Source organism: Brassica napus, chromosome A10 (genome assembly GCF_020379485.1).
Source record: "Brassica napus cultivar Da-Ae chromosome A10, Da-Ae, whole genome shotgun sequence".
Classification (NCBI taxonomy): Eukaryota; Viridiplantae; Streptophyta; class Magnoliopsida; order Brassicales; family Brassicaceae; genus Brassica; species Brassica napus.
This window is the reverse complement of record NC_063443.1, coordinates 3,151,826-3,174,443: the sequence shown is the minus strand read 5'-3', so window position 1 is coordinate 3,174,443 and position 22,618 is coordinate 3,151,826. Positions and strand designations below refer to the sequence as shown.

General features: G+C 37.1%; 2 protein-coding genes and 1 pseudogene across 2 annotated transcripts; 1 reads left to right on the top strand and 2 right to left on the bottom strand.

Moving 5' to 3' along the window:
* Nucleotides 1-4,612: 4,612 nt before the first annotated feature.
* On the bottom strand, nucleotides 4,613-7,141 carry LOC125579436 (putative F-box protein At1g67390). The gene is made up of 4 exons (XM_048743519.1): nucleotides 6,674-7,141; nucleotides 5,617-6,243; nucleotides 5,275-5,448; nucleotides 4,613-5,139 (listed from the first exon to the last, which is right to left on the bottom strand). Exons 1-4 carry the CDS (start codon nucleotides 6,983-6,985, stop codon nucleotides 4,837-4,839), a joined length of 1,416 nt encoding a protein of 471 aa, XP_048599476.1. The 5' UTR covers nucleotides 6,986-7,141; the 3' UTR covers nucleotides 4,613-4,836.
* A 6,578-nt stretch (nucleotides 7,142-13,719) lies between these two features.
* LOC125579283 lies at nucleotides 13,720-15,072 on the bottom strand. The gene has a single exon (XM_048743271.1). It carries the CDS (start codon nucleotides 15,070-15,072, stop codon nucleotides 13,720-13,722), a length of 1,353 nt encoding a protein of 450 aa, XP_048599228.1.
* Nucleotides 15,073-16,681: 1,609 nt separating this feature from the next.
* Nucleotides 16,682-18,346, top strand: LOC125579435 (annotated as a pseudogene).
* Nucleotides 18,347-22,618: the final 4,272 nt, after the last annotated feature.

The window sequence follows — 22,618 nt, the reverse complement described above, 5'->3', positions numbered from 1 at the left end:
TTCAATCCTGATGGAACAGTGAAGCAACTTAAAGCAAGGCTCGTTAGTAAAGGCTACAAACAAGAAGAAGGGGTGGATTATCTTGAAACCTTAGCCCTGTGAGGACAGCTACTATAAGGTTGGTGCTGAATGTGGCAGTAGCAAAAGGCTGGTCTATGTCAAGTGCCTTTCTTCATGGAGAACTGAAGGAACCAGTGTATATGTACCAACCTCCGGCTTTGAAGATCCTAACAGGCTAATCATGTCTGTCGACTCACCAAGGCACTGTATGGACTCAAAAACAGCTCCCCGAGCTTGGTTTGTGATACCTTCAGTGAGTTCTCATTGATTTTTGGGGTTTTGTTGCAGCAAGTCTGATCCGTCTCTCTTACTTACCATAAAGGTGACAGAAGTTGGGTGTGCTACTATATGTGGACGATATCTTGCTAACAGGAAGTGATGAAGCTCTTCTCCAATAATACTAGCTTCTCTAAAGCAGAGATTTCCTATGAAAGATCTTGGGAAGCCGAGCTACTTTCTTGCATTGAGATAGAGTATATGATGGTTGTCGTTCTGCATCAAGCTGCTTATGTTAGAGACATCCTCCATCAAACAGCTATGTATGAATGCAACCCTATGGCAACACCGTACCTCTAAGACAGGAGTATGAAGAATCAGACCTGTTTACAGAACTACGTATTCAGAAGTGTGGCGGGGAGGAAACTGCAATATCTAACTATAACTCGTCCTGATATTCAATATGCGGTTAACTTGTTTGCCAAAGGATGCATACTCCCACTCAAGCTGACTTGGTTTCCTAAAGCGAATACTGAGATAATCAAAGGAACTCAGAGTCTTGGTCTCCACATCAAAGAAGCAATCTTTCTTGAATTTGTCCCGTATTGTGATAGCGACTGGGCAGACTGCCAAGAGACACAGGAGATCAACACAGTTTCGGTGTACATACTTGGTCCAAACCTATTCTTGGTCAGCCAAAAGACAAGCGACTGTCTCAAGATCCTCCAAGAGGCAGAGTATAGAGCCTTGGGTCTACGGCTCAGGAGATAGCTTGGATGTCTTCTTGCTGCGTGATATTGGGATCAGTCAGCCTCATGCCACTATGCTACTGTGTGATAATTCTCTGCTGTATACTTAGGCCAACACGACAATGCATAAGCGCTCTTAAGAATTTTGATACAGACATCATTACATAAGGAGCGGTGGTTCGGGACTGATCAAGATCGCCATATCCTGCAACGCAGCAACTCGCACCGACATATTCACTAAGTCTCTACCTCGACGAGCATTCATGGAATTGAGAGACAAAAATGGTGTGGCTCTCCACCACCACAAGTTGGCGGGGGGATGCTAGAGACATCAAGATAGTGGGCCAACGGAGGCTAATCACACGGGCCCAACTGGTTAGATGGTCTGAAGAAGGGAAAAACGCAATTTGCCCACCAAAGAACCCCCATATCAGTGTGCAATCTCTGCAATTGAGCCTGTTGCTCTTTTCTCTTCTCTTTCTAGCACACTCTCTCTCTAAAGCTTGATATCTGCAGCTCTTGGAACTAGGTTTGATGGACCCCTGCTCCTCAAGTGCATACACCTGTAGATTAAAGGGAGGTGAAGAAGAATCAGAAACAAAAAGAAAATAAAAATGACTTAGTCTCAAGCAAGTGACAAATCTCAATGTTGAAATCTACTCAGAATTTGGCAACGGCGCCAATTTGATGTTAGGAGTTTCAAGGCTCCTAAGACAAATGTTGTAGTAAATGATTGTCGAACCAGTTCTGAGGGATATCAAAGCACTGAGAATGCAAGTACTCACTTAATCTAAGTGCAACCAATGATTTAGATGGGTTTTTTAACTACTACTAAACTAGAAAGCAATAACAGAATGATACTTTCTTGACTAAGGGAAAAGAGAACTCATGAGCATAGGGATTAGATCTTGGGTGATCAAGTATCGAACTAAAGATGGCAAATGATCAATCAACTATCAACCTTAAGCCTAGACACAATTCCAAGCAAGCTCTATGTCTAGATGAATGCTCATTTGCTAACATATCTCAACATCAAATGTCTTTGGTTGAATAATATGAAAGCAATCATTACTAACAAGTCTATTAGCTATCTTAGCACTTTTAACAACAATGTCTTTGGCAAAGTATACTAAAAGCCTAGGAGAGTTGTCTCGGGCATTTCATCGAAACCTTTCGGGTGAGAAATGCCTAAGGATCAACAACTGAGTGGCCAACTCAGAAGATGCATTATGATTACTCTACTAGCAAGGAAATATGAATGATCTACACTAAAACATCCTAGCTCTAACCTAATCACCCTTAATCTCCTTAACCCATGAATTCAAAAGGTGATTACTCACTAATCTCCATGATTCCTCTTAAACCCATATTGGATTTCAGATTAATCATGTAGAGAAATAGATAAGAAATCAACAATAACACAAGAACATAACAATCAAAATCCAAGAGATGAACTTCTCCAGAGAGTTTTTATGTATTTCTCCAAGATAAAAGATAAAAGATAATTTGCCACTGGTGGCTACAAAAGATGTTTAAAACATAGGTTTTTGAAATGTAAAACGTGCATAATAAAATGACCAAAAGGCCCTTAGGTAAAATAGAAATCGACCCAACAATAGACGCGGAGCGACCTCGGCATGTCGCTCCGACAAGTCGCTCCGGCCTTTGGGAGCGACCTCAGTGGGTCGCTCTGAGAGGTCGCTCCGGGCTTCGCTTCGTGTCGTCTCGCCATAGAGACGCGAGCGACCTCGGGGTGTCGCTTTGGGAGGTCGCTCCGAGAGGGGTGTGAGATGCGAGCGACCTCGGTGCGTCGCTCTGGGCAAGTCGCTCTGGGCTTCCTACGGGATGAATATGGCGAGCGACTTCACGGGGTCGCTCTAGCTAGGTCGCTCTGAGAAGTGGGACACAGCGACTTCGTGGTGTCGCTCCGGGAGGTCGCTCCCATGCTCGGTTCGTCCAATGGTCACCTTTTTACCTCTTTCGAGCTCCAAATAACCTCATGTGGTACTCCAGTACCTAATAGAGACTCATGTATGCAAAATGCAACCTAAACATGTCTAAATCCTAATCTATATGATGAAAATGTTTATGAATGAATGGGTAAAACAATGCAAATATGCAAGATATCACCAGACGACTTTGTCAGAAGACTCCAAGAAGTCCAGACGACTTCCAGATGACTTCCAGACGACTAACAGGTAAGTCGTCCCAGAAGTCTTCCAGATCTGAAAAACCTGCATATCAAATCCAGATCTGAAAAACCTGCATATCCAAAAACGTTCAAATGACTTAAAAATAGAGAAAATGAGTGGAAGATTAGATAAATCTACATTTATAGAACACACAAAAATACATATCTAAAATTAATAGATCTACCTTTAAATTAGTGGAAGATGAGTACCATTTGATTAAAAACCTGCAAAAGAGATAGATTAGTAAGAAATACATGAGACAAAACTGAAAAATTCATATAAAGTTTGATGTTTTCAAGTCAAAGAGATTAGAGAGAGGTTGGAGAGTTTTAGAATGATGAACATTACATTTTTGTTGCAGCCATTGGAGAGGAGGAGAGAGAATGTGTAAATTTTTCTTTATATAAGGAGACAAAAAATCCAATTAGGTTAAATATTTTTGACTCAGACGACTTACTGGACGACTTACATTTCAGTCGTCTGGTGAAGAAATTAAAACAGACGACTTACATGTAAGTCGTCCAGAAGAGTTTAATATTTTTAGCGGGAAATTAAATATTTTTAGCGGAAAACTAAAATAGAAGACTTTCCAGACGACTTACAAGTAAGTCGTCTGGTTTAAATTATTTAAGCGGGAAAATAATTTTTTAAAAAAATTTTAGGCGGGAATATTTGGACGACTTACATGTAAGTCGTCTGTTTTAATTTCTTCACCAGACGACTGAAATGTAAGTCGTCTAGACCCTAAACATAACCCTAAACTAGCTTTATATGTCCAGTAAATGATCCGGTTAGGTTAAAACGTACATTGGTAAAATTAAAGGTTCGGTACGATGTGGACGACTGAAATATACGTCGTCCGAGTAAATTATTCAACAGACGACTGAAATATAAGTCGTCCACACCCTAAACATAACCCATAAACTTAATTATCTAATTAAACACTTCATAAAATCAAATCAAACTTGAAAAGTGTTTACTATACACAGAAATAAACACATATAGGTGAAAACTAATTTTTGAAAAAAACATTTTAATTTTCCAAAATCTAACCCTAACAATACATACAATACTACAACATATGTTTGCCAAACTCCTAAACCAAAGAATATCATGATTCACTACTTCCACTCATCTATCTTCAAAACAAATCAATTTTATCATATCTTAATTTATATTACTTAAAACTGTTTATAATTACTTGATTTTTATTTTTCACGCATCAAAATATTTTTTACAAGATTTATAAATTATTTTTAAAATAAACTGGTACCAGACGACTTACACTTCAGTCGTCCAGACGACTTTCAACATCTCAGACGACTCAGACGATTTACTGGGGCTATATTCGTAAAAATGGCTTCTGTTTTTTTGTTTGGTCACAAGGGGCCGAACTGTAATTTCACTAGGCTTTTAGGTTAGTTTTGCATTTGATTCAAGTTTGGATATAGGTTTGGGGTTAAAATCAAGTTGTGGGTTAGTTTTGGCAAAAACCCCAATATTAAAACATAAAATCATCAAACATATTACTTGAATGTTTAACCCATGTAATTAATCTTTACTCAAATAAACGGAAAGTTTGTTCATATGACCCAATAACTAGATTGAATCAAATTCAATCAAATGTATTGAATATTAAGGTTCTTGTTACCTTTTGGAAGTTTCATCAATTTTTCCACTGCAATATCTACTGCCAACTTTTTGTTTGCTGGAAGCGAAAACGTCTCTATCATCAAACTTTGCATCATCTTCCCTTGTATCACAAAACTTGCAGCTAAAGCAAATTGATCCTCATCCAAACCATTGAAGTTATGCAAACACACACTTCTCACACGGAAATCAACACTGAGAAAGCAATTCTGCCACTTATTTTGTATTCCGTCAATAGAAGATTCACCTTCTTTCTTGTGAATATCGTTATCCTACATATACAAGAACACACGAGAACACACGCACATGTAAACATGCATCAGGTTTTATAAGAAAATCTGATAAACGAGAGAAAACTGATCAACTTTAATTTATCTAATAAGAACTGATGCATAAGATGAATGTACCTTAAAGAAGATATTGAGTACTTGCAAGTCTCTAGCCCATGCATCTAAAACTTGCTTTAGCATGTAAACTTCTTTTGGATTCATCATATCCACATTCACCGCCAAAATTGCAAACACAACCATGGAGTAATTTTCTATGTTCATCACGAATTCATGCCCAATCTTTTCATTCCCCTTCAATTCAAATTAGCAAATTAAGCATGTTAAACAATATTCTAATTAATCCATCATTATATATATATATATATATTTATATATTTATATATATATATATATATTTATTTATATTTATATATATATGTGTATATATGTGTGTGTAAATGCAATTGTGTGTGCTTTTACCTGAGTGTCGCATGAGATATTGTAGATTATGTGAGGCAAACTTTGAAGTATCTTCCACAATCTTCGACCAAACTGAAGTAATCTTGGGGCGTCAAGAACGATATTATTCCCGCTCTCAAGTTCAATACCGTGAACAGAGAATATGTCCAGAAGAGCTGCAGACACTTCAATGTTATCAATTTCAGGGCAAGTTAGATGCACAAACTTTAAGTTGTCGTTATGAATCTTCAGACAGCCACTTCGGCTGCTCTGGAAGATTTCTAGTACCAGCATCTTGAGGGAGGGGCACGATGCAATGACCGTGTTGAGCACATCAACTGCAACTTTGATTTTATAAAGTTTAAGAATAATGAGGTTATTGCAATTGTTAAAGGCATGTGCAGACTCAAATGTGTATCGAGACAAAAGGAGTGATGTGAGCATTGGATGTGAAAATATGTTTGGGGGTAAGTGGAGCACACGAGCTCTCTCACGATGATTAACACGAAATCCCTTAAGTTCGAGATATTTAGTGTGTTTCACGTGGATCAATGATCGGATCCAAGTTTCCAGCGTACCATCTTCAGTTTGGGGTGTCATATGCAGGATTTTGCAGCGCTCCAGATTGCCATTGTGATTATTTATAATCTTGAGAAAAGAGAAAGAACATTAGTGATTAAAAAATAGCTACACACATAGACAATATAATTTGTATATAAATCCAATTCTTTAATATCAGATAACCTTGGGACTTTAAAGAAATCAATCGAGACAATTTCTAAAGGTTTATATATTTGATTAATCTAGCTGATAAATATTTTTTTGTATATCTAGAGTTGATCAATTGTTAAACCAGTGGATCGAAAGATACAACATATCATACAACCATATATGTTGACATAATTTTTTTATCATTTCTCATTATACTCATACTCAAATATATTACTGATGATCTATTTTTCAAAATATCAATAATTTGTTTTGTAAGATATCATTATGTATTATTCTCCCATTAAATATTATGTTATTATTTTTATCGTGCAAATGAATGAGTAGAAGTATAGAAAAATGAAAGAACCTTGGTTATCAATTGGGCAATGAAATGAGATTGTTCGGCTAGAGGCAACTCCACCTTGAGAGCATTTTTCATATCGAAGAAGAGATAAGGCATTTGCTTCCAAACACCTTCCCACCGTTTGGACAACAAACTTGTCTGAACCGCTTTCTCTGTTGACAAGCTCTTTAGTATTTTGAGCAACATATCGTCCGGAAGTTTGCTGATCCGGTCGACGTTTTCGATCTGCATCTGGTTGTCTTCTTTCTCTAACGATGGTGATTTCTTCATGGATGGTATTGTTGATGAAGTGAAGGGGTTTTGCGGAAGAGACATGAGGGGAAGAGATGTTTTCAATTTGATAACTATGGAGAAGAAAAGATGCGAGGTTCTCAACAGATGAGGGAAAGGCTATGAAAATGAAGAGGTGCAAAAGATAGAGACAACAATCTGGGCAGTGGTGTTTTTATACCAAAATTTCAAACCATAGTTCAATTTTATGAATACTATTTTATTTTAGTTATGGTTTTATTTGACATTTACTACAAATGGAAACAATTTAACATTTAAAGCATTTTCTGATACATGTACGTACAAGATATCATTTGCGCTCTGGTCAAACAAAAAAATATGGAAAGTAAACGAAGTTCTTGATTTAAAAATATTTCTTTGTTGTGCAAAATATATGATTTTGACTGTTGAAATTGAGTAGTAGTCAAAGCAGGACATATAATACTAGCTTTTTTGTATCAAATAAACAAATTTTAAATAAAAAATGGACAGTCTTTTAGAATTCAATAACTTTTAACAATTTTTTGAACAATAAATTCATGGAAACCTTTTCAAATAAAACTTGTTTATTCTTGTAAAGTTTTAAACATTAGAACTAATTATTTAAATAATTGAAATGATTGAATAGATAAAATTAATAGATGAAGAATTAACACTAAAATAAAGAGAATAATCATTTATGATGATTAAATATATTTTGCCAAAAAAATGAGATTGCGTTTCCCTTTTATATATATTTTGATTTTGGAAAGCCTCTACAACAGGGCTTTATATGAGCCTCATAATTTACTCATTAGAAATCGGCCCATTGTTAGCTTCATTTCGATAATCTACGAATCTAATTATAAGAACACTTCCAATGGTGAGTATCAGGAGAAATTCAAAAGTATTTAAGAAAAAGAACAAAATAAAGAAATTAAGAGAGAGAAGACCAAAAGTCCTTAGGGCATGATTAACCTCGGTCTCTTAGCCGGGGTTCTTAACTCATGATTTGACATTTTTTTTTACACTTTTCGGCTAAGACACATGCTCTTAAATCTCTTATTTAAGAGACAGTTCTTAGCTTTTCTTAATTAAAATCTAAGAAAAGCTAAGAACCGTCTCTTAACCGAAACTAAGAACTCCAGTTAAGAGACCTTTTTTTAGCCATTGTTAGCATGTAAGAAGCTCGTTGACCTCTCTGTTTCACGAGGCTCCTTGGACGTTATCAGTGTGATGTTGATTCCGTTACGCCGCTTCATCTGACCAGTGGAAATATGTAGAGATTAAAGAACACCTTAAGATGTTTTAAACTTCATTTGTCATATTAGTTATTAGGGCACTCTGTGTATAGTAACATACCGTATGTGCATGAGTCTTTATTGTTACGTAACACAGGATATCTGTAATTTCCATATATACCCTACATATATAGCTGATAAATACATAATTCAGCTATTAACTTAATCTTAAAAAATCTGAACGTCTGATTCCCTCGGCTCTGGTAGCTGAGGCTTTGGCGGTCAAAGCTGCAATTATGGCATCTACCTCTTCCCATGTCAGTAGCTTAAATGTCTTCTCTGACTCTAAGGCGCTCATCTCGTTGCTGAAGTCTCAAACACAGGATGTCGCCTTGAAAGGTGTTCTTCATGATATCAGTATCATGGCTCACTCCTTTGAATCTATCTCTTTTTATTTCATCCCGCGTTTAGCAAATGTTGTAGCTGCGAAATCAGCATTGTACTCTCTTCAATCTTCTGTAGCTGCAACTGTTTAACTCTTATGAGTCTTTTAATCTAAGTTATGTTTCGATGAAAAAAAATAAATCTGAACGTCTGGAAGTTTAGTATACGGTCTTAAGTACATGTTGCAATGTCATTCTCTTAAGTTATTTTTCAAGTAGATTCTCTTTTACATGAATATCTTCTAGGTTGGAAAATATGGTACGACCCCCCGAAATCCATACAATATCTTATCTTTGGACATTTCAAGTAATGCTTCGCACAAAAATATATACGGAAATAGCTGCTAACTCCTAAGAGGATATTGAACAAGTGGTGGGCCGTTGATATAGCATTTCACGTTATTGAACAAGATTTGCCAGGCATACAACAAACAAAATAAATTGTTGCGGTGGGTTTTTTTTTTGGGTACGCAAATCCAAAGACCGGGAAGACTATATCTATAATCAATCATATACGGTATTTCTCAAAAAGAGATATATATGTATATATGATGTATTTTATATTGATTTTTTTTTTTCAAATATCCCTTTTTTCAAATGTTCTTAACAGCCATCTCTTCAGTTAAAAGTTAAAAATACCAGTCTTTATCCTTTTCAACCTTCCTATCCAACTTGGTCTCTTCGTCATTTCTTTGGATAGTTTTTTTTTTTTTTTGAACAAACAAGCATTTCATTTCAAACTAGAGTTTAGACTCCAAAAGTGGAGCTGCTTACAGACCCAGCAAGAGCAGTTTTTGCAAGCAAATCTGCTTCCGAATTGAAATTACGAGAGATGAAACTAAAAGATATTACATCAAAGAGAGGGACAAAGTGATAAATATCAAACATGATACCGAACAGTTCAGGTTGATGCTCTCCCCTCTTCAACAGGTTGATTAAGGTTAGAGAATCCGAGAGAACTGCCAAGGATCGGACGTTTGAATAAACAGCGCTGGAAACCGCGCGATGAACAGCAATGGCTTCTGCCAGTAGTGCTGACGAAACATGACTATGGGCTTCCGAGAAAGCAGGGGGGTGGATCGAAACTTCACCCGAGTAACTTCCTCCAATACCACACCTACCAGTCCTAGCGTCCCAAGCCGCATCGACCTTAACCGAGAGAGTGCCCGGCTGAATCGGTGGAGGAGGGCAAGGCGACCGTAGTTGATGTGGTTGTAGCGAAATGTCTCGAGGTATTTGCACCTCATTATCAGATTGCACGCTAGCCCATTCCTTAGCATCCTTTATGCTCTTCAGTACAATCTCATTGGCCGTAAAAGCTCTGTTTTCATACAGCAATTTGTTCCTTCCTTTCCATAAGTTCCATAGAACCCATGGCCATAGCGGGGTAGTCACTCCCGCTGGTGGTAAGGGAACAAAGTTGCTTCCTTGTTTTATCAGTTCAGCCATTGAGGGGAGGGAACTTGAAGGTCTTTGTGCGATCGGAGCTAAAGCCCACACTTCCTCCGCTAGCGTACACTTGAGAAGGACATGTAGGTCATCCTCCTGCCCATTACATTTTTTACAGCTGAAGCGCGCAACTCCTCTTCTCTCAAGGTTGGCACTGACAGGTAGGGCTTGCTTTAGAATCCTCCACAAGAAATCCTTAAGTTTAGGTGCCGTTTTCACATTCCAAACGTGTTTAAGCCAGTTAACCGGTGCTCTATCAGCATTCCTCATACACTCATCAGCCATGCCAATCCCATAACCCGTTTTTGTAGAGTAGCGACCTGATTTTTCATGAAGCCAGATCACCGAGTCTGGGGCTGATGTAGTACTGGTTTTTATCGACAAAATCGCATCCTCATACTGAGGTAACACCCTGCGAATCCTATCTACATCCCACCTATTCGTAAGAGGGCATAACAGCGTACTGACCTTAATAGCTTGGTGATCCTCAGGTGCTGGGCCTATCGGCTTGGTCGGGGTGGTGAAAGACAGCCAGGGATCAGACCATAAGCGAATAGACTCGCCATTTCCCACTGCCCAACTTAACCCTTTTCTCAAGAGTTCCCTCCCTGCTAAGATGCTTCTCCACCCATGGGAGGCTGAGGACGGGACCGGACAGTCCAGGAAGGTGGAGTCTTTTGCGTATTTTCCCAGTAAAACTTGGGCAAGAAGGGAGCGAGGATCTTGTAATAATCTCCATCCAATTTTTGCGAGTAAGGCCTCATTGAAAGTTTCAACATCTCGAAATCCAAGTCCCCCTGCATATTTTGGCAATGTCATTGTCTCCCAAGCGACCCAACACAGCTTCTTTTTGTCCGGATTCGCATCCCACCAAAACCTTGTAAGTAGGGACTGGATCTGTTTGCACAGCGAGGCAGGAAGCTTGAAGCATGACATGGCGTAGCAAGGCATAGCAGATAGCACGGACTTAAGCATGATCTGCTTTCCTGCCGCTGAGAGATATCTCGACGTCCAGCTGTGAGCTTTTTGCCTTATCCTGTCCAAAATGGACGCGAATATATCTCTTTTTCGACGACCAAACTGCTCAGGTAATCCCAGATACTTCCCTATACCCCCTTCTATAGAGATAGCCATTGTTTCCTTTACCCGAGTTCTGATCGCTGCTGGTGTTTTGGCCGAGAACGTGATAGCTGATTTGTGTGGGTTAATCTTCTGTCCCGACACAGCTTCATATGTGTGTAGAATCTTCATTAGCGCTGAGACACATGAGCTTTTTGAATGGCAAAAGAACATGGTATCGTCGGCAAAGAGTAGGTGATTGATCGATGGGCTGTTGCGGCACACGCGCACTCCTGGCAGTGATCCGTCGGCCTGCCCCTTTTCGCACAAAGCTGATAGTACTTCCGTACAAAGGATAAATATGTAGGGCGATAGGGGATCACCTTGGCGGAGTCCTCGAGTCGGCTTCACTGATCCTTGCGGTGATCCATTAATCAAAAAGGAATATGACACTGATTCGATGCAGCTCATGATCCAGGAGATCCATAACGGATCAAAACCAAGTTGAGACAGAACTTCTTTAACGAACCCCCATTCGATTCTATCATACGCCTTACTCATGTCCGTCTTTACGGCCATTGAGCAGTACTTTGTTGCCTCCGAGGTCTTCAAGAAGTGGAGGGTTTCATGCGTAATGAGGACATTATCCGTGATGGCCCTGCCTGCAACGAAAGCTGATTGCGTGTTGGAGATGAGGAGCGGCAGCAGTGGTTTGAGCCGTCTGGTTAGGATCTTCGCAATGATCTTATAGTGTGTGTTGCACAAGGCAATCGGACGATAGTCAGCCACTGTTTTCGGTCCCGAAATCTTCGGTAAAAGCCTGATATGAGTCTCATTCTGTTGAGGGTGGAGACGGTTCAAGGTAAAGAACTCCCGAACATCCGTAATTACATCAGTCCCAACTAGATGCCAGTAGGCCTGATAGAAAGTGGCTGAGAATCCATCCGGTCCCGGGGCCTTGCCTCCATTGATCGATTTCACCGCGTCCCAAATCTCCGAATCACTCGGTATAGAGATCAACATCTCATTCATTTCTGGCGTGACTTTCTTTACCAGAAGACCCTGTATCTGGGCAAAGGAGTCATTATCATTCGTCGTAAAAATCTGAGTGAAATACTCAGCTATTACTCGGGCAATTTGTTGTTCCTCATACACTGCCCCCCCTTGCAAGTCTTCAATAACCGGGATTGCATTGATCGTTCTTCTAGTTCTGGTTGCAGCGTGGAAAAACCCCGTGTTGCGATCACCCTTTTTAAGCCATTGTATTCTACTCCTTTGTTGCCAGAATTGTTCCTCGGCTAGGTAGGCTTGGCGGAGCTCAGCATTGAGGTTTTCAATCAGCAAGGTATCGGGAACTGGGTTAGATAAAGCTCTCTCAAGCTCATCCTGATTTCGCTTGATGACCAAGTTACTTTGCTTCTGCTTTTCCTTAGCCCAAAGAATGATGCCTCTTCTACACTTGTTGAGTTTCATAATGACTGAATCCAGCGGAGAGGAGTTCCAAGCCTTGTCTACGACGTCTGTCACTTCTTCTTGTTCCGTTAGAGCTCTGTTGAACCGGAACATACCCTTCCTCTTCGGTTTATCAGCATTGAAGTATGTCATTAAGGGCCTGTGATCTGAGCCCTCGAATCTCAAATATCGGCTTCTACCCATAGGGAAAGCTTCAGCCCAAGCACAGTTGGTCATAGATCGGTCCAATCGAGATCGGATAAAGTGTGTGTGACGACTTCCTCTCCACGATAATTGTTCCCCTGAGTGTTTAAGGTCCCAGAGTCCGTTATAGGCAACGAATGATCGAAAAGCCGCAAAGGGACCCTCAGGTCTAACCGGGCCTCCCATCTTTTCAGCATTACTGAGAATGTCGTTGAAGTCCCCCGTCAACAGCCATGGTTCGTCTCGCCCCTGCCCCACGGTGCTTAAATTTTGCCAGTAAGAGGCTCTGTTTTCCGTTGCCGGCTCTCCGTATACAAAGGAGACATATGAAACAGATCCTTGATAAACAATTCTCGTATCAATAAGATTGGGAGAGGATTCGAGAATTGTTATATCGGTATCATCATTCCAAAGGAGAGATAGGCCGCCACTTAATCCTATCGGTGGTACAGAGAAATAATGTGAAAAACGCAGAGCTTGCAACTTCTTATTGATAAACACATCGTCATTTTTTGTTTCCATAAGAAACATTACATTAGGAGCCATATGCTTATGGATCTCCTTGATTCGCCGGATTGTCTGGACACTCCCAAGTCCTTGACAATTCCAGCTAAGAATGGCTAAGGAAGAGGATTTTGATGGGGTCGAAAATCCACCCCACCTCTAGTACTTCCCGGTATGAACACCGTAATCGGTTGGCCACTCTTTTTCCGTTGCTTGCTCGATCCCACCTTATTGCAAGGTAACTCATTATCCTTATCAACATTCAACTTTCTCCTTGTTGTGGTGGAAGGATGATCAGCCGTTGATTTCTTTTGAGTAATCCCCAGTCGAGGGCTCCTCAGTACGCGTTTTCTGGTGGAGCTAATAACTCTGCGTTTGCTTGCTACCTTGCTCTGTGTAGCTACCGGTATAACACCTCTTCTACTTCTAGTTTCCGCACCCGAAGTCCCTAAACGGAGGGTGCCGGGACTCTTTCGGCTCCTGTGATTGGCTCACCTGCCTGTTCCTCCTCCATAAAGACTTCTTCCTCACCCCTGCATTCTCCTATCTGGAGTCTTCCAGATTCAAAGCTAGGGGCTCTTCGTCCAGAAATCTCTTTTGCCGGTTCTGATGCCGAGAGGCGTTCTAGAGCTGACCTGCGATCCTTCGAACCTGAGTTCGAGTTTGCCTTGGTTTTGGATGAGTCTCCTAACCGGTCTTTAATAGTTCTAGTAGGGGTGATTTCGACTTCCGCAATTGGTGGGACTGTTTTAGTAGTATGAGGTGGTAAGGTTGTCCTAAGATCAGCTCCCTCTGCTTGCGGGGTCGAGGACGCAGAACTAGGTCGATTCCTTTCTACCACCCTGTACTGGGGAGTTGATGCCTTACTTCTACTATATTCAGAGATTGGTCGTGCTGTTCGTGATAGAATAGATTGATCCCTCCCATGATCATCGCGTCGAAAGTGGCTACTTCTTTCATCACCTCTGACTCTTCCCGCTTGAGCATAGCTATCTTCAGGGTATCTAGAGAAAGAACGAGCTTCATCGGGTCTTCTGTACCCTCGTCTGTCATCGTGACGTTTCTTTTCTGCTTCAATCCGTTGGAGCGCAATTCGCTGCGTAATTCCAAGAGCTCTCTCCTTCGGTGGCAGAGCATTATAGGGTCTATAAGGGCAAGTACCCTCTTCATGGAGCAGAGAGAAACAAGAAAAGCAATGTTTCTCAATCTTGATGTATTCCAGCTCCACTTCAGTAATCTCCGATGTTGGTAATTCAATTTCCAGTTTCATAATCAAAGGCTCGAGGCCATTCACCTCTACCCAGATCTTTGCTTCTTTGACGTCCTTTATGGTATAATCACCTAGTTCCTTTCCAATGGGATGAATGGTAACTTCAGACCAAAAGTGCAAGGGGATTCCATGGATCCTAACATTGAAGGAAATTTTTGATGGAAAGTTATCAGCCACCGTCGGCTCCCACCGTTGGAGCAGTAGCATCCATCGCTTGTAGTGGTAGGGACCTTTCTCAAGGACTTGTAGTAAATCATATTCCGATTCAAATTTGAATTGAAACTTGTCAAGGCCCAGAGCTCTCCCGACAATTCTACCTTCCATGTTCCATACTTGAGCCATAAAATCGATTACAGCTCTGATAGGCTTTTGCATCTGGGGGTTTGTCAGCCTTCCAATGATCGTCAGTCGGTTGGCCTCAATGAGGTCTTCGTTGTCATTTAGCGGTATGCGCACCGGAGGACGTTTAGCTGGGAGCTCAGGGGGAGCCTGCCCTTTTCCTTTCTCAGCTCGACTGTATCTTTGATCCATACTCAGAGGGGTATGGTTTGTTGCTTGAAAACAGGGGTTTCTTTCCAGTGTTTCCAAAATAGGGTTTGTACGAGGTTATGGCAACCCACCAACCGTATTGTAGCTTATTTGAGTATCTCACCGCTTAGAATCGTTGGTAATCAATGCTCGGATAGTAAAAGTTGTTGAGCGTTATGAGTAGTGGGGTAAGAGAGAGGTTATTACAACCAAAGTAACGATGTTCTTCTAGCAGAATAACTCCATAGGACCGAGATCTACTTTCAGAAGTAGACAAAGAACGTCTTGCAAGGCGAGTGAGAGATCGACGACGGCACAGGGGCGTTGCACCTGGCTGACCCTCCGACGGCGTCGGGGGCAGAACCCGGTGGAGTTCCGGTCAGAAACCCTGTTTGCGTAGAGAAGCTGGCTTTGGACCGATGGGTATTACTACAATCAGAAACTTTTTGAAAAAGTACAGGGAATTACAGAGGATAAAAGGCTGAGATAGGGGAAAACACGTGGGGTTCTTTGGATAGTTTTAGAGTAAGTTTTCGTGCTTGATGATCCCAACGACAAATAATTTAGTAATACTTTCACTATGCGTGGAGCCTGATCAAGCACATCAATTCCCAATATCTGTGTTCAGACAACTGGAGATCATCAACCAATGGTTTCATGCCACAATGGACCACCGTCTTAAAATCCACTCCCTTTCGGCAACCTCATATACCCTTTTTGACTCCCGATATTAGTCCTGATATCCTCTACTTTGCATACATATCAAGTTACTGTGCACTTGGCTGGCTATATTTAGATACATGAATCCCTTGCTAATGATTTGTACGTCGGCTACCGTATATTCCATGTCTGATCATGTAGGAGTCAAATAATAGCACGAACCAACAATGTGAAAGAGATATCAAGCGTTCCAAATCTATCGGCACGTTTTAACTGCTCATTTGTCTTCACCACGATTTGTCTGAGTGATTGGATCAACGTGATCCTGTCATATTTCTAATAACTCTACATAGTATTTTAAAATGTTCAAGTTATAAAAACCAAAACGATTGCGTGGGAGTAAAAAATCAAGAGACAAATATCAAACGCAACTTGATTCTTGTTAGATAAGGACTAAGCTAGGAGTATTTTGGCAAGTGCATTGATTCTTACAAATATCCCGATAACTTCTCCAAGTGTCCTTCGTGCCATGCAACCTTAATTTCCTCTAAATTTTAAATTATCCTTTCTGTTTTTTTGTTCTGTTTTCAAAACAACTAATGAACTACTCATTCGATCATAGTAGCATTTCGCATAGATCAAGTTATAGATTTTATTCTATATATATAATATAACATAATCGTTAAAGTCCATAACCTGACCATCGAACATCGTAGAATTTGTGAAAAAAATGTTAGTGATAGACACGAGAGCTTGGGTTTTACATGACATAAACACGTGGAAGATTAGTAAAAAAGATGAGACTTTGCAAATCGAAAGGACGATTGTCAATGTTAGCAACAAAAAACAATTGCAACTTTATTTCACGTTCACATTTTCTGTCTTAAATTTCGAAAACACACATATAAATAGCTTCGTGTTTTGTAAGGACGACATATGAAAGTTGGCAAACATGGAGAAACAGAGCATCACACACAAGTCACACTTCTTCTTCCTCTTCTTCAATGTCATCTTCTTGGATCCGTGGTACGTGCATCAGAAGAGGTAGTTTCGGTACAGTTAGCACGGCGATTAATAAAACAGACGGTGAAGTTTTCGCCGTGAAGTCCGTGGATCTCGCCACGTGTCTTCCCGCTCAGTTAGACTCTCTAGAGAACGAAATCTCCGTTCGTTCACTCAAGCCTCACCCTCACATAGTGCGGTTCCTCGGCGACGGAGTCTCGAAAGAAGGGATGACGTCGTTTCGCAACCTCCACTTAGAGTATCTCCCAGAAGGTGACGCGGCTAAAAACGGAATCGACGAGACTCTCCTACGGCGTTACGCGGCGTGTCTCATCTCCGCTCTCCGCCACGTCCACTCGCGAGGACTCGTTCACTGCGACGTCAAGGCAAGTAACGTACTCATTGTAGGACCGCGAAAATCCTGATTGAAAATTACTAAACAAAAAAGCATATAACCGATAATATAAAGACTTACAACGTTTAGACGAATTCACGGAGTCGAGATTTGATCTTTTTCCTTAACTCAAAAATCGTCCGTAATGTGTAACGGTTTTATGCGATTTTTGAATCTTAGAATACAACCGTGATGAGACCGTTTTGCAACACCCGAAACAGAATCTACGGACTAACTACTACGATATATTCTCGAGACACTTACTTTAAAAAATAAAATCTAAAGAGTATTTTTTCTAGTGACAGAAAGTGGTAGTTAGAGAGATGATTGTGTGAGTTGTGAGATGTGTTGAGATTATGGAAAGAGCATGGGTATTTATAAAAGAATTTAGCTTGGTCACCAAGCAAGTTAAACTTGGTAACCAAGTTGGCTTGACTTGGCCACCAAGATAGCTTGACTTGGTCACCACGAGAGCTTGTTTGCTAACCTGGTTGCCAAGTTTTTCTCTTAAGGCTTAAGTCTTTTACATCATGGGTCCAAAACCCAACAAATGAATCAATTTGCTCAGCTCATTTAGCTTGCAAAGTGAGTCCAAAATCTCCATAACTCTTCACATAAAATCATAATTTTGATCATCCATTGGGCTTATAAATTTTTTCTATTCACAGATCAAATTATTACTCAGCCCATGTTAAGCTTATAATAATTGGTCCAACACTCATCTCCGCGTTATGTGCTGGACTGGTTTAACTCGGATGAAGAAGATGAGGAGGTAGAGAGAAGCGAGTGGAGTGCGGCGATGACAAGGATCTGTAAAATAGCAACGACTAGAGGGGCAAATTGGGAAACGGATGGTTGGGTGGATGTTAGAAGTCACCACCCTTCGGAAGAGGAAAGGGCAAAGATACAATACTCGGAACACAATGCTTCATTGAATCCGTACGATGACGTGGATGATGATTCGGCGAGGAGTGACGTTGCTGTGTATCCCAATAGACCGCCAGGAAACGAGGACTCGGCGGCGGAGGTGCCATATGAAGTAGTGATGATTTTACGTTTATTAATGGAATGGATGGTTTACTAGATTTTTAAAGCGCGGAATTTGTCGCTTTTATAAGCATTTTATTTCATAATCAATAAATTTTATGTTATACCATTATTTAAGAATATTACAATTACTTTTCTTTTGTATGCAAAGAAATATATGATTTGTTTTGTGTATTTGTGTAAAATTTATCTTATCAAATCAGCGTTTTACATAAAAGAAATGATTTTTCCATAATATTAACGATTTTGTTTGTGTAATACAGTAGAGGCTCTATAAATTAATAAAATCGTTAAATTAATAAATTTCTTTGGTCTCGAGTTGAACCGTTTCAAATATGATACAAATCAATAATATAATAAAATGATAAATTATTTAAAAATCTAATATAAATTTATGGTCCTACTAAAATCATAAATTAATAAAACATATATATATATATATATATATATATATATATATATTATAAGTATAAAAGAAACATATTCTTTATTTTATATTCACAATAAAATTCATCTTTTTCTGAACACTTCAAAACTTTTGATAATCTTTAGTAAAATTATATCTTAAAACATTATAATTATATAAAATATATTTGATATACACCAAATAGTAAAATAAAATAAAAGGAAATTCAATTTTCTAAAATTTAATAAATGTTTATATAGTAAATATTTTAAAATGAAAATTTTTGGTAAATAAATAACTCTGTAAATTAATAAGTCTCAACATTATTAATTTATAGAGTTTTTACTGTATATTCTTAGTTTTGTAACAACTTATATTTTTAGTTTAAATCTCATTTTGAATTGATTATATTTTTCACAATTTATATTGATACTTTAAATTTCATAACATATTATAAATACTTTAGTTATCCTATGTTATTATGAATATTATAAATTCCCAAATTTAGTACCTAACTATTCCTATTTATGTTGTAGTATTATATATACAATATATAATTTAAGTTATGCTGGACTTTTAGAGACATTATTCTTATATTAATTTAAGTTGGTTTAGACTAAATAAGTGAGCTTCCAAAAATTAATTTCTTTGTCGTATTTGGATTTGTATTTCTCAATTACACTCATGGGCTGATAATGTTTTTAAACGATAGCTCGAGTTTTTGGTTATCAACACTCAAGATCATGCAAAATGTTATGCAGGTATTACATTTCCTCAGTAAGCTTACTATGGTTGTCCCAAGCATTCTTCTAATCACATTTCTTTAAATTTAGGGGTTTCACTGATGATGTTAATGGTTCAGTGAATAGTGATGTTGGATAGGATATAACTAGGGACATTTGCTAAAACCAACCCAAATATTCAAGTCAAATCTAAAAGTGTATCCCATTTTCAGTCAAATGCAAAACCAACATAAAGGGATAGTGAAAGTAATATTTAACTCTTATGACCAAAAAAAAACATAAATGTATTTTACGTTTCTATCCTTTGGAAGTCTACATATATATAAGACTTCCTACGAAGTCTACCTTATAGACTTGTTTTATAGTCTACACTCTAATTTGATATAATAATTTAATTTTAAAAATGTATAAAAATAATTATTGTGATATTTTTAACTAATCATCAATATAATGGATAAGATGAAGTAAATAAATTAAAAATTCATATAATCAAACAATTTTGAAGAATATATACTAATTTAGTTATCATGTGTTAGACAATGTTCATAGTTTAGAAACAAAAGGTTCTAACGTGTTATGTCTTTTTTGTGGTTGATTTCATAGGGTTAGACTTTAGATTTTTTTTTTGTTTTATTAACTTAAATCTGCATATTAATGTTTAGTAGTTTATATTTTGTATAATTGAGACTTTTTTATTATTAAGCAAAACATTTAGGGTTTGAGATTTGTGGTTTAGGGTTTCTTAGACCTACAATAAAGTCTATTTATCTGAAGACGTCTTTTTCAGTCTACATTTTTAATTTGTTTTACAAAAAATAATTATATTTAAACTAAGTTAAGTTCCTTAAGAATAAAAAAGTAAAATCATATACTATAACTATTAAAAAATAAAGAAATAAATTTAATAAATCATAAATTAAAATTATTAAAATAATAAAGAATAAACAACAATAATGAAATTATTATAGTAGACTTCCAAAAAGGTCTACTATGTTATAGTAAGATCTACTTCAAAATTTTAATTTTAGTAGACTTCAAACGAAGTCTACAGTATCGTAAATTTTAACCTAATTACATTTTTGTCTCCCTATATAAACAAAATTTATACAGTCTCTCTCTAAAGTGGCTGCAAAAGTTTTTAAAACTATTTCCCTTCTCTCTAAAACTCTCTCTCTTCTCTCTAAAATTCTCTCAATTGTTTCTAAAACTCTCTCATTTATCTTCCTTCTCTTTAAAATTTTCTCAAGTCTTTCTCACAATATTATCTTGTCATTTTAGATATTATAATTCATGGTTTTCATATTCTCCTTTAAAAAATGTAAGTTTTAGATCTATAGATTTTAAATGTGTATTATTATGTTATTTATTTCTCACAGTATTATTTTTTTTTTGGTAGGTATTATCACTCATGGATTTCATCTTCTCCTCTAAAAATGTAAGTTTTAGATTAATAGATTTTAAATATGTATTTATATGTTTATATTCAAATAAATTTATAGATCAAGCTCTCTGCATTAATTTGCTACTAGTTTACCTTATAAATTCTATTTTGTAAAGTATTTTCAGATTTAAAATTATTTTCATATATCAAAATGTATAGATTTTTTCAGATCTGAAAATTATCAGACAGAGTAGACTTCTAAAGAAGTTTACTAATGCTTGCAGACTTCATATGAAGTTTACTAAACCACAAAGTTTAAGCAGACTTCATATTGAAAGTCTATAAAAATATGAGTTTAATTTTTTATTCTATGTTTTTTAATAATTTTATCTTATTTTGCAGGTATTTCCTTCTATAGTTGTTCTCTTCTCCTCCTAGAAATGTAAGGTTTACATCTATAGATTTTAAATATGTGTTCTAGTATTTATATTCAAATAAAGTTACATATTAAAATTCTATGTCTTTAATTTATTACTATTTTGTCTATTAAATAATATTTTTAAAAGGTTTTTAGATTTAAACTTATTTCATATTTTTAATGTATTTATTTTTCAGATCTATTTTTTTTGATAGAGTAGGCTTCATTTAAATTTACTTAAAACTTAGGTCTACTAGCCTTGACTTTTAAGCATATTTCATTAGAAGTTTACTCAAATATGATTTTAATTTTTATCTTATTTTTCATAATTTTATTTTGTTTTGCAGGTATTCTCTTTCATTTCAAATCATCTTTCCAAAAATGTAAGCTTTACATATATTCATTATAAGATATTTTTTGTTTATAATGAACTAAATTTATACATTCATACATGATCTTTTTGCTTTGTTATAAGGATGACAAAAAACTATTTTTGAAATATTTTTCAGAACAAAGTATTTTCAAATTTTCTAAATGTACATTTTTTGATATGAAAACTTTCCATTAGTGTAGACTTCAACTAAAGTCTACTAAACAATAACTTTACGTAGACTTAATAAAAAGTCTACTAAAATATGATTTAATTTTTTTATCTTATGTTTTTCTCATAACTCTATCTTATTTTACATGTACTTTTTTCAAGACTTTATTTGAGGCATCAAGATTATGAAAAATCAAACATACTCAAAAATACTTTTTAATATATTGCTCTGTAATAATTTTCATGATAAAATATTAATTTTTAAATAATTTTTTAATGCATAATCTATAACATTGTATTCATTTTTAGTTGTTTTCACTTGTATGATATTATTAAGTTTTTTGTTAGATATCAATTTTTTCACAAGATCTAACCAACCAAACAAGTAAAACCACCATAAGCTAAAATAATAACTAACACACATGTGAGAAGAAGAAAACCTATACAAAATTTTCCCAAAAAATTTCAAGAGTAAAACTAATCAAAACAAATTGCAATAAGTATCAAACGTATAATTAGAACACATTAAATTGTGAAATTCATTTAAGACCATTAAAATTTTACTAACACACACTGTAAAATAATTAAATCATGAAAAAATATGATGAATAATACAACTGCACTTTTAATAGAATTTACGACGTAGACTTCAACTGCAGTCTACATTTGTAGATTTACAAAAACGTCTACACTTATTATCTAACATATAGTCAATCCAAAAAAATTTAGTGTATTTGGCGCAGGCTTGATACACAAAGGCGTACAAAGTGTGTCTTAGATAACTCGATCAAGTTTCGTACTTGTCGATTATTCGTGACAGGCATAAGAGGAATATTTGCCTATTCGGAGTCATTTGTTTTAAAATGATGTCTGGTAAGAAATATGTTAGCACCATCTTCTCAATTTTGTTGTCCAAATCTTAATCTTCTTGTGTCATTTCAAGAAGTTTACTATGTG

What these genes read in the sequence shown, in the direction of transcription:
- LOC125579436 (XM_048743519.1), bottom strand. Translation starts at nt 6,985, where the DNA reads ATGTCTCTTCCGCAAAACCCCTTCACTTCATCAACAATACCATCCATG. An exon ending in TTGCCCAATTGATAACCAAG is followed by an intron (nt 6,244 to 6,673) that starts GTTCTTTCATTT and finishes TCTTTTCTCAAG; the next exon opens with ATTATAAATAATCACAATGG. An exon ending in TACTCAATATCTTCTTTAAG is followed by an intron (nt 5,140 to 5,274) that starts GTACATTCATCT and finishes TTGTATATGTAG; the next exon opens with GATAACGATATTCACAAGAA.
- LOC125579283 (XM_048743271.1), bottom strand. Translation starts at nt 15,072, where the DNA reads ATGGATCAAAGATACAGTCGAGCTGAGAAAGGAAAAGGGCAGGCTCCC.